We start from the raw sequence: 12723 nt of genomic DNA, 5'->3' as shown, positions 1-12723 counted from the left end.
AGAGACAGTAGCATTGTCATTAAACACTCTTACATCTCCTGCTTATGAAGGAAAATCACAACTCACCATAAATGGGAAGGAGAGCAAAGGGAACAAACTAGGTTAATTTTTACTGGAATAAAGTGAGGTGGGGAGGAACTATCTTACTAATTTATGAAAATACTGCTAGAAGAAAAAAATATTTTGTAGGTATTGAGGAAGAAGCCAACCTCAACATAGCCTGCTCTAGAGAATAAAGTTAAACACTCAGGTGAATTCTCTAGCATACAGAGTTGGCTGGAAATATCAGGAGAGCCACTGAACCAGTGACTCTCAAGGGATAAAGATGTACTAAATAACCTCTGCGGCTTCTGAAAATCCTTTAACTTACTCATGCACCTAACAACAGGGCCCTAGAATACATAAAGCAAAAACTGATATAATTGAAGGGAGAAACAATAATAGATTCAACAATAATCATTGGAATCTGCAGTACTCCACTTTCAATAACAGAACAGCTAGATCGAAGATAAAAGAGGAACAAGAAAATTGAACAACACTATTAAACAACTAGAGCTAACAGACATCTATGGAGCACTCCACCCTATAGCAGAATATGTATTTCTCTCAAGTGAACATGGAACATTCTCCAAGATAGACCATATGTTAGGTAATAAAACAAGCCTCAATATATTTAAAATGATTGAAATCATACAAAGTATATTTCCAACCACAATGTAATGAAATTAGAAATCTGTAAGAGAAGGAAATTTGGGCAATTCACAAAGATGTGGCATTTAAGCAACATACTCCCCTCAACAACAAATGGGTCAAAAGAGAAATCACAGGGAAACTAGAAAAAAAAAATTGGGATAACTGATATAAAACCCACAATATACCAAAACCCTATTGATGAGCAAAACTGTGTTTAAATGAAAACTTATAGCTGTAAATAATTATATTAACAAAGGAGAAAGAGCTGAAGTTTTTCCACTTTGAGAAAAAAAAGAGAAAGAAAAAACTAGGCCCAAACCAAGCAGCAGAAGAAAGTAACAAAGATCTGAATAAAAATTAATTAAATACAAAATAGAAAAATTGGCAAATTAATGAAACCAAAAGTTAGTTCTTTGACAAGGTCAAAATTTGCAAACCTTTAGCTGAATTGACCAAGCAAAAAAGAAAGAAGACTCAAGTTACTAAAATCAGGGATGAAAGAGGGGACATTACTACCTACACTGCAGGAATAAAAAAGGATTACAAGGGAACCTTATAGACAATCATGTGCCAATGAATAAAATAAACTTGATGAAATGGACAATTACCTACAGAGATGCAAACTATAGGAATTGACTTAACTAGAAATAGAAAAGACCCGTAAAAACTAAAGACAGTGAGCCAGTAATCAAAAAATTTCCCACAAGGAAAAGTTCAGAGCCAGATGGCTTTACTGGTGAGTTTTACCAAACAAATGAGAATTAACACCAATCCTTCTCAAACTCTTTCAAAAAACAGCAGAGGAGGAAACACTTCATAATCATTATATGAGGCCAGCAGTACAGATACTAAAGCCAGAGAAAGAAATCACAAAATTATAGACCCATACCTCTTATGAATACAGATGCATAAACCCTCAGCAAATACTACCAAGCTAAATTCTGCAACATATAAAAACATAATCCCACTGTGACCACTTGCCTGGGGATTTATCCCAGGAAGGCAAGGTTGGCTCAATACATGAAAATTGATCAATGTAATACATTAATGCAAAAAAGGACAAAACCTACAAAATAATCACAATAGGCACAGAAAAAGTATTTGACAAAATCCAAAACTCATGATAAAAACACTCAACAAGTTAGAAATGGAGAGGAACTTTTTCAATCTGACAAAGGGCATCTATGACAATCCCACAGCTAACATCATACTCAATGATGATAGTCTGAAAGCTTTCCCCCCAAAACACATGGATGCTGCTTGCACCACTTCTATTCAACATTCCACTAATGGAGGGTCTAGCCAGGGACAATTAAGCAAGAAAATTAAGTAAAACGCATTCAGATCAGAAAGAACATTAAATTATCTCTATTTGCAGATGATACGACCTCTTATATAGAAAATTCAAAGGCATCCACTAAAAGGCTATTAGAGCTAGTAAATGAGCTCAGCAAGGTTGCAAGAATAAAAAATCCATCATATTTCTACAGAAATTAAATAAATAAAAAGGCATCCTCTGTTCATGGATTAAAGACTTAATACTGTTATGACACTACTACCTAAAACAATCTGCAGATTCAGCATAATCCTGATCAAAATCCCAGCTGGCATTTTTGCAGAGATTGAGAAACTGATCCTAAAATTCATATGGAAATGCAAGGGGCCTTGGAGGGCCAAAACACTCTTGAAAAATAACAAAGTTGGAGGACTCACACTTCCCAATTTTAAAAACTTAGTACAAAGCAACAGCAATCAATATCATGTGATACTGACACAAGGACAGAAATGGACACGAATGGAATAGAATTGAGAGCCCAGACATAAACTCATATATTATGCTTAACTGTTTTTTGACAAGGGTACCAAGACCTCCATGGGGGAAAGAATAATTTTTTCCAACAAATGGTACTGGGACAAATGGATAGCCACATGCAAAAGAATGAAGTTGGTCCCCTACCTCACACCATATACAAATTTTAACTCAAAATGAGTCAAAGACCTAAATATAAGAACTAACCTATAAAACTCATGTTAAATTTTGTTAAAACCTTGTTAAATTTCCTGTCATCTTGAATCAGGCAATGATTTTACACACGATACCTAAAACACAAACCAAAGAAAAAGCCAGACAAACTGGACTCCATCAAAATGAAACACCTGTATTTTGAAAGTTACCACTGAGAAAGTGAACAACTTAAAGAATAGGATAAAATATTTGCAAATCATAGATAAGAGTCTAGTAATCTGGAATACATAAAGAACTCTTATAAGTTAACCACAAAAAGACAATCCAACTGAAAAAACAGGCAAAGGAGTCAAGCAGATCTTTCTCTAAAGACATTCCAGTGGCCAACAAGCACATGAAAAGCTGCCCAACATCAGTAGTCACTAGGGAAATGCAAATTAAAACCAAGTCAAAATGCAAATAATAAGGTGACATTTTGTACCCACTAGAAATGGGCTAGAATTTTTTAAAAAGTTAAATAATAATAATGTGTTAGTGAGGAAGAAGAGAAATTGGAACTCTTGTACACTGCTGGTGGGCTATCCACTGCTATGGATAACAGCTTGGCAGTCTTTCAACAAGTTCTAGAGTTGCCATATGACCCAGCAATTCCACTCCCAGGGACACACCCAAGAGAACTGAAAAGATACATTCACACAGAAACTTGTACAAAAGGTAGAAGCAACCCACATGTCCATTACTGGATGAACAAGATGTGGTATATTTATCCACACAATGGAATTATTATTCAGCCAGAAAGGATAAGTACTGATTCATGCTACAGTATGGAAGAACTTGCAAATGTTATATTAAGTGAAAGAAGGCAGACACAAAAGGCTACACATTGAACAGTTCTATTTATATGAAATGTCCAGAATGGGTAAATTCACAGAGACAGAGAGTAGATTTGTGGTTTCCAGGCTGGCAGGGTGAGCAGTGACTGTTAATGGGTATAGGGCTTCTCTTAGGGGTGATGAAAATGTTCTAGAATTAGACATTTGTGAAGGTTGCACACCCTTGTGAATATACTGAAAACCACTGACATGGCTTATCCTTTAAAAGGGCAAATTTTATGGTATGTGAATTAAATCTCAACAAAGTAGATAAAAATCTTCAACCCCTTACCAATTTGAGAATGACTGCTGTAGTGAACCCATTAGTGATGGGATCAAATTCAGATGGGAATTTGGGAGTAAATTCTCATCCCTCAGGCATACTGATGCAAAAGGTTGAGGATTCACTGCTTAGAATGTTTACACATACTGATAATCCTTCAAGCATATGATTCAATAGAACATAAACTATTTTAACATTCTTCTTGTCAATACAGCAAAAAAGATTTCCACTTGTAAAACTGCTCTCCTCCAACTTTTTAGAATTTGCTGCTTTAAAAAAAATACTGTACAAACTAGGGAGAAAAACACCTTGGATAGATATAATTTATTACACATCGGTGTGTATTTTGGAAAATTTTCCATAGACTCATTCCTTCATCCCACAAGTATTTATTGAGCACTTACTATGTGCAAAAAGCACTCTACTAGGCACGGGGGGATATAGAGGCAAGCGACACAGCTAAATGTCCCTGTTGCTGTGGGGCTGATGTTCCAGTGGAGGCAGATCAACCATGTTCTTCTGGGGGAGCAAGAGATTATCAGAGAGGATGGTGACCTTGAAGCAAGTCTACTGGAGTAACCCACTGGGTGCTTGAGTGGGCATTACTGCACAGGACGTGCTCACGCTCTGGTCGTATTTGGGCACCAGGAGGAACCAGTGTGAAAATACCAACAGGAGCAGCATCACTGCTCCTCCTGTGGGGGAGTCATGAGCACAGTTTGTCTCTGAAACACACATAAATGAAACTGGGGTATGTGATCTCCAGGTCAGCCTTCCGATCAATCACAGGTGGGTGAAAAATACTCAATGGCACGGTCTTTTTATTTTATTACTTATTTATTTTAATACAAAGCTTTGGCATTAGCAATTTTATGAAAAAATAAAATGTACTAAAAATAAACGCTTGTGTGGCATGATTGGTAAATGATGCACAAAAATAGGTTCTTTTTTCCTTCAAGGCAATCAGTCAGAAAGCAGTTTTTTTTTTTTTTTTCTTCTTCAAAACCACTCTACCCTGTGGAATAGAAGGGAAAAAAAGAGGTCAAGAATTAGTTAAGAGGGAGTGGCCAATATTTTAAAATAACGGAGAAAGTGATCTTAACTGAAAAGTGGGCTGGGGCTGTCCCCCACCATTTCCCAGCCCCATTTGGGAAAGTCAGTAAGCCATTAGCATTTTCCTGAACTCAGCAGCTTCAGATCTGTGGTCAAGTGGCTCAGTCACCTTAGAAATGTGTCAGTCCCCCCAAAAGGAACGCAGGGAAAAGCACAGGCTAACCAGCATCCTGCTTAAAAATGCAGGGACGATTATCATACAATTCACAACTTTTCCTGGTTTGAATGCAAGTTCTTGGTGCTGAGTGTCCTGAAATCTGCAGCTATCTCTTTAAAATAGGATCCCCCTTTATACCTGGGACAAGAGTATCTATGTTTATTTTGAAATAAAATTTGTGAAGTGTAGACTTCTGGGACGTGTGGCTCTCTTACGGGACTTCCCCAGACTGTATGTGCACGTGTCCCTAAATCCGGTGTCTGACGGTGCCCGGGGTCTTGGGAAGCCCCCTGCTCTGCCCTGGGGCGGACACCACCCCTCCACAGCCTGGCTCTGTGGGACGGGCCTAGCTTCCCGAAGCTTCGCGCGGCTGGTTCGCTTCCTTGGGACCCCGATTCTGGTCTCTAGTAGTGCTCTTTTCTCTCTGCTCAGTTCTAGACCCACACTTCAAACCGCTTAATCTCTGGACACCACACAACTCTCCAGCATCTCTGGATTTCCTTCCTCAGCTCTGTAGTCACTTAACCTCCCACCTCCAGTCTCTCCCAGGCCAAGGCAACTTCTAAGGAATCATCTTTGTGCCAAAAGGCCTCAGATATTACCTACTGCTTATAAGGGCACAGTCCAGATTCTGTAGTCGGCCTACTGCCTCCAGCAGACACATCAAGCCCACCACTCCCTGAACCAGCTCTGCTTTTTCCTCTTTGTGTCCTAAATTATGCCTGGCCTGGTTCCTGAGTGACTCTCTCCAGGAAGCCTCTGTTAACTCCCCAGGGTGGGGGCAGCAGGTCCCCTGGGTCTGTGTGACACCGAGAGGCTCTGCCATCACTCCCACTGGTGCCTAAGCCTGAGCACTGTGCAGCACAGCCCCATTCCCACAGCGCCCCTGCAGGGCAGGGCCTCGTGCCTGGGGAGGGTTGGCGGGGCACAGCAGGAAGGCCGCTTACCACCTCACACTGTTCATCGCAGTCCACTTGAAGATCACATACCGATTTTATAAAATTTCCTCAGAAAAGTAAAGTATTAGGTAGGAGAACTTTCAATGGGTGAGTCAAGATTTTTAAACTTAATTTTGCTCTTCTAAGAAACTATAAGCTAATGTAGCTATAAGAAGGTTAAAGGTACTTGTGGGGGAAAAAAAAGACAGTGAGGGAGTCCAATCAGGGGTCCCCACTGCCTTTAACTTTCTTTGTGCCATCACATTTCTAAAAAGCCCACTGTGTCCTCTTCCACTACATTATTTCTAGCCCTTAAATGGCTTACTGGAGCAGGCAAAGACCAGCAGTGTAAAGAAAGAGGTGGGCCCAGAAATGCTGGGCTTGAACCCCAGGCCCTCTTCCTATGGCATTTCTCAGGGGTCACGCAGCTCCTCTGGGCCTCACTTAGGTTATTTTGTGTACATATCTCAGGCTCAGAGTGGCTGAGAGGAGAAAGAGGTGGATTCATTATCAAACTGGGGGCAAGTTCAAATCTTTGCTGGCATTGCTATAAGGAAGGCTGTCTCGGAAAAATAAAACAATCGAAGATGGATTCCAGTGTAACTAAGCAAAAGGTATTCTGTTGAGAACCAGAAATCCAAAATTCTTTAGATCTGTGTTTCTCAAACTGCAGGCTGCAGACTATTACTGGACTGTAAAAATCAATGTGGGAATTCATGACCAGTATTAACAACAACAAGGTACAGGGAGGAGATCCGAGAATAAGGATGTAGTAAGGGAGGTGTTTGTGAAACTTGTTTCAGTTATACACATGTGAATATGTCACAATACAAAATGTAGTTCTTACAGTGGCAGGTGGTAAAAAAAAAAAAAAAAAGTTTTAAAATAGTTTTGATAGTTAAGGTTCTAAAAGAGGCAGCCAGCCAGCACGGCATGCAATACCTCTTCTTGGGCTCTGATCCCTCCTAGGAAAGGACAGACAACTGAAGAGGGACTCTCAGAACTGGAAGGAGCCTCAGACTTGCACCTGACACAGGGTCTGCCTCTGAACAGCACCGGCCTTGTGGTTTCTGTCACATAAGCAGGTTCTGGTAATTCACCAGCTCTCAAGGTATCCCATGTCATGGATGGACACTGTTGATTGGCAGTTAAGTTCTTTCCTATATTAGGTGTTACTCTACCTCTCCTCTGTGGATGTCTCCAGAGCTCCTGAACTACACAGTAAGCCCCCTCCATATGCACTGGTTAGTCATCACGAGACTATTGTGAGTGTTACAGGGGCAACCTGGGTAGAAACAGAGTTCCACACAGGAGTAAGTTCTTAGGAAGCACTCAGTAAACAGCAGCTAGTCTCATCTGTGGGAGCCCTTCAAATACATCCCTCACATCACCCTCATCTTTGCTCTTCTGAGCCAAGCACCCCCAAGACATAAAGATGATTACATTTTCAGATCCTTTTATATTGAAATACATCAATGTTCCTCTTAAAGAGTGTGTGTAGATAACTCAGAAATACTGAAAAGAGGGTCAAATAAAAACATCAATTCCTCTGATCTGGCTCATAAATGTCTATCACTGCACCTCAGAGGCCACCAGCTCACCAGGAACATTGGTGGGGACAACTCGGGCCTGCTGCAGAGCCAGGCTTCCTGGTCTTGGGCTGTGCTACAGGATTCTATACTTGTTTCAGTTATTTTACCACACTTCCTCCGGTTCAGATGGTTTTGAATCTTGAACGTCTGGACTACACTCCCGGGCAGATCCTTGGGCACGAGTTCTATGAATCCGAATCTAGGAGCTGTGGAGGATACTTAGCTGGACCTCCCATTTGGCTCAAATCCTCCTGCATCATCTACCTTATCTTACAACTTGCTCCTCGAACAACAATGAAAAACACTATCTTTTCTTATGTTGAGGGACAAATAGGCTGGTACAGATAAAAGCTGGTAAATGTTGGGATATAACGAGGTTTTCTGAATAAAGAAGCAGAGCGGTAAACCTCCTTTGGGAACTGAAGTTCACTACCCTTGCTCACTGAGGTACTACGAAACAGGGGTATGAGAAGATCATATGTACAAATATATTTGTCTTGCATTTATTTGCTTCTTTGACTACCAACCTGTTTATATTTGCAAAGCCTCAACATTCACTAGATTTGTTTGCAGTGTTAAAAAATTAAGGCACAATTAGTCACGGTTGAGTATTTAAACAGTATTTCATACAATAGAAGGGGGTGACCTCAGATCTGTGGACTTCTGACTGACCTCAGAGTTCAGGCAAGAGTACAAGCCCTGGGTCACTGTGCAGAACATGGTGAGGGAGGCGGGCGTGCTTTTGCCCCTAGCAGGGCAGGAATCGGTGCTCGGCAGCCATGCCTGGGCCTGTGTGGGTTCCACGTGCCTGCCCTTACACGTGGCCCACATGGCTTCATCTTGCCCACAGGGTTTCACCAGTGACTAGACTGGGTCAAAGTCTTGCTGAAATCACTATATACAAGTTCAGTGTGACATTGTCAAAAGAGTAAACTATAATAGTAGGTAGTATGCGTAGAGGTGAATTTTACTATCAACTTCCAGACAAATCACATGTAAAAAGATGGAAATCTATTTATACAGAAGACTATCTTACAAATGGATGAAGTTACCTAGAAAATTAGAAACAGCAATTAAAATGAAGACAATCTCATTTTGGCTGTAAGTTTTTGGTAAATGCAAAAGGGAAATAGGACAGATTTCAAAGAATTCATTAATGAAGAATAATTATAAATTTATTTGCTAGAAACTTTTCTCTGGAATTAAAGTTGCATAGGAATTTTTTTAATCAACATTCTTGGGAAGGAGACATTGAGTGAGAGTGACTATCATCTTTCCGTTATCTTCCACAATTCAAATGGCCTTTAAAATATTAAGTACTTCATGTTGTATTAAAAAATCAACATATAAAAGCACAACAGGAGAGAAAAACATCACCCACAATTTTACTAAATTAAGATAATCACCATTAATATTTTGGTGGCCATTCTTTCATACATTCATTTGTACACACACACACACACACTCTCTCTCTCTCTCTCTCTCTCTCTCTCTCTCTCTCTCTCAATGGGATCATGAAAATTGTCCTTCAGAGTAGTTCTGACTGAAGGCACAGAAATAATACTCAAATGAACAACTGCAGTATCAACCTTCTACAAAGGCTAATGGGAGAAGGGTCGGCCTAAGACATGGATCTAAGATCTATGCTTAGACTGAGTCATGCAGGCATTTATGCATGGAACTGAAGTACCATGGCCCCAGGTACTTTGATTTCTAAAAGGTAACACATCTAGTGAGCCTTCTCTAAAATATCTGATGCATGAACTGAGCACCTGGCAGATCCTGAGTGGCAGCAAGGTGACCATTAAATCACATCATGATTCTCTAAAAGTGCCCAGAGTGCCTCTATATGCTGTGACTGGTTTTTGCTCATTTGTGAAAGTTTTAAGAAGTGGACTTACACTACCATGGACTCTGATGGGGTCGGTATGAGAGTAAGCAAAAGAGGTGATTGTAGGTGAAATAACTCTTCCCTCCACACAGGTCTGAATCATAGGCACTTACTGAGCTCCTATGATTCTATACTGTTTCATGGAAGAAAATTAAAATCATTTGCCAAATGATAAAGGCAGATGGTCATCTCATTCACAGAACTTTGAAAGAATCTCGGTGGAACCATTAAGCTAACATTTATTGAGCACTTATTATGTACCAGGCACTGTGCTAAGCACTTTACATGCGAATTCACACAACCTAGGGTATGCTCCTACCATTATTCTTGTTTTCTCCATGACTAAAATGAGCCTCAGATAAATACAGCTGCCCAGGTCTCCCAAGCAAAAAATGGAAGAGCAAGGAGTCAAATTCAGGTTATGTCTCACTCTAGAGCCTGAGCAATTCACACTGTGCTATGTTGAAGTAAAACTGCATCAGGTGGGTTGGCCTATTGGATGACTGGCCACAACTACTTGCTTGAAGGCTGAAGAATGCCAACCAACCATGGCATCCTCCCAACGTGTCAGGGATGCCAAAGGGCCCTTCTTACAAGTATCCAGGCAATAGATCAGGTTAGAGATAATAAAATGATGTCATGGTAAGTGCAGGTTACTTGCCCATTTGTTTCTACAGTTGGACAAGGAGTGTTCAATTAAATCAATTACATGAGCTTGGCTGGTTATGAATCAGTTAAAATGCCAGGACATAAGTGAGTGTGGAGAGCACGTGAATGCCACCTGTAGTACTTTAGGTTCCTACTTGGGCTGTGTCCTAGGGCTACTCTCATCTCAAAATTTTTTTTCATGGATACTGGTAAAAGAAAGGACTAAAGAATACTTTACAATGCCCTAAATTTAAAACAAAACCAACAAAACCAAAAATAAAATAAAAATAATAAAAAAATAAACCTTTGTTTTATCTTATCCCCATGGAAAGCTACTTGGAAAATCACTGGATCCAAATGGGACTTAAGAGTAATCTAGCCCAATTTTGCCTAACTCTGAACAACCTCTAGCAGCCCCGACAAGTAACATGCAGCTTCTTCCTGTGCTCCTCGTCCTGGGCACTCCCCATGGCAAACCAGCTCACGGGGTAAGTAGCCTCACTGACAACTGTTCTTCCTCTTACGGAGATGAAATTTGCCTTCCTGTGACCTACCCCTATGGTCCTCATTTTGCCCCATGGAAATACCGTATAAGCTTATTTTCTTTGCCCCCATGACAATCTTCCTACTCTTTGGTAACAGTGGGTCTTCCCGATTGCTTCTTTCTTAGAGGCTAAACATCCAAGTCACTGTCCCTTGACTGTAGGCCAGGGTGCCAGTGTTCCACAAAAAGCTAAGTATGTAAGAATCCAGATCAAGTCTGGTGAGCACACAGTAAAGTGGGATTTTCCTGTCAATGATCAGGACACAGACATTCTTTGCACCTTATGACTGTGCTGGTTCCCCTGGGGTTTGCATTACACCGCTGCTGTACTCTAAGCATGTGGCTAACAAAAGCCCTTGGATCTTTTCTCGAGTGAGCTGTTGTTGCTGAGCAAGGTGACCTCCCGATCTGTGTTACTGACTAAAAATATATGGTCAAGAAATACACTTATTTTGCTAGGTATGGCGTCATCAGGATATGAAACTAGTGGAAGCCAAATTTCACCATCTTTATGAAAATTACAGGGTTTCTTGGGATCATCTGGCACATGCAATCCAAAAAATAATTTGTTACTTACTCATTAGCATTCAAGCTAGCTGTGGCTCTGATGATCATGTAGCAGAGTGTGAGAGCACTGAGGAGGCCAAAACTGGCAATAATAAACCATTCTTCTGTTGACAAAGGAAAGGGAGGAAATCACTCTGGGGAGAAGGCTTAAGTCAAATCGATGTCAACATTTCCCTCAAATGCAACGAAGCAGACGTCAACGGAGGTGTAAGCCAAGACTGGCCCAAGGAAGTGAAGCAGGAGGTTTGCCAGAGAGCTACTAACTGGAGAAGGTTAGTGGAAGTAGTGTTGAAAAGCTGCAAGGGAGAAAGGAAAGCATGGCCCAAACATTTCTTCCAGTTAAGGTCCTGAGGTTTGTGAAGAGTGTGGCCACCAAAAAGTGTGCAGCAGAAATAATGCATATAAAATTGCACGTGGACACAGAGTTTTAAATGGCTACTTTAGATGACAGTAAAGTGGACCAGCCATACTTCTACAACCTTTCCTTCTTCATTCTGTCACTTCTGCATGGTTGTGCCACTCATACGGAGTAGAGGTCCCAAAGGTCCTGTGGGTACTCCACGCAGTCCGCGGGCTGGCCTTCCGTGGCATTCGGGTCTACCTTCTTTTCTCTTAGGCACAGGTTTACTTACAGTCTTTATTTACAAAGGACATCTTATTGGTTCTCTCCTGGGAAGAACTACCCTTCATACTCCCGCCGGCGGGAAGCAAGCACTGGCTGCTTTGGCTGTGTCGAGCACAAGTAGGAAGGGAAGGTGACTCACAAGGTACCTGGCCCATCAAAGAGTTGGAAAAAAACCTCTGAAACACAGAACTCTAGGGTTTTTTTATCTAGTCTTTCTCTAGATCTGGGAAGTCAGTTAATATTTTCCCTTCTTTTCAAAGTCTGTATGTCAAGGTAACGTCCCCGAAGTACTATTTACTGCGAACCTTGAAAATAACCTGAGAACCAATCTATAAAATATTTCCTAGTATATACACTAACTAGGGCTGGTTCAACAAGGTGGTACACAGCAAAGTCCCCTATGTATCTACAATAAGGCAGAGAGAAGACATTTATACTTGGAATGCCTAAGTTGGGTATGTAAAAGCTGTGTAGAATGTGAGGGTTTCTCAGCCTGGTTTCCATGAATCCTACAAATGTGAAAAATTGTGTGTGCCTAGGGATTTTTCTAGAAAAAGGTTATACTTTCACTGGATTTTAAAGGTGGTGATCTTCAAAACGTTAAGAACTGGTCTTCAGGATTGCCAGGATGATGAGTTTGTTCTAGAAGCGTTTCTTGGCCATCTTGATCTGTATTGTTATAATGCTTAGCAAACTCTTTGGTTTTTGGTTAACAGTGCAGCCACTGCTTCCTGGATTACAAATTCTTCATCAGTACAGTAAATTTATAAGGTTTTAATTTCAGTCCAAATGAACATTTAAGAACCCATACAAAACCCACCATCTTTACCTGCA

General features: G+C 40.7%; 1 protein-coding gene across 3 annotated transcripts in view; it reads right to left on the bottom strand.

Moving 5' to 3' along the window:
* RNF130 (ring finger protein 130) overlaps positions 1–12723 on the bottom strand; it is a 139135-nt gene that overhangs the window by 26629 nt on the left and 99783 nt on the right. The window contains exons 8-9 of one of the 3 annotated variants that reach the window (XM_023254012.2): positions 11275–11368; positions 4633–4829 (exon numbers count right to left, since the gene is read on the bottom strand). The exons of 1 other annotated variant lie outside the window; for it this stretch is intronic. In XM_023254012.2, coding sequence (XP_023109780.2) covers positions 4814–4829; positions 11275–11368 — 110 coding nt within the window. In that variant the 3' untranslated portion in view covers positions 4633–4813. Of the gene's footprint in view, positions 1–4632; positions 4830–11274; positions 11369–12723 lie in introns of those variants that run through there. One more of the 3 variants, XM_023254016.2, reaches the window with a different exon arrangement.

This window comes from Felis catus, chromosome A1 (genome assembly GCF_018350175.1).
Source record: "Felis catus isolate Fca126 chromosome A1, F.catus_Fca126_mat1.0, whole genome shotgun sequence".
NCBI classification, from domain to species: domain Eukaryota; kingdom Metazoa; phylum Chordata; class Mammalia; order Carnivora; family Felidae; genus Felis; species Felis catus.
Note: the sequence above shows the minus strand (reverse complement) of the source record. Positions and strands in the feature narration are given on the sequence as shown.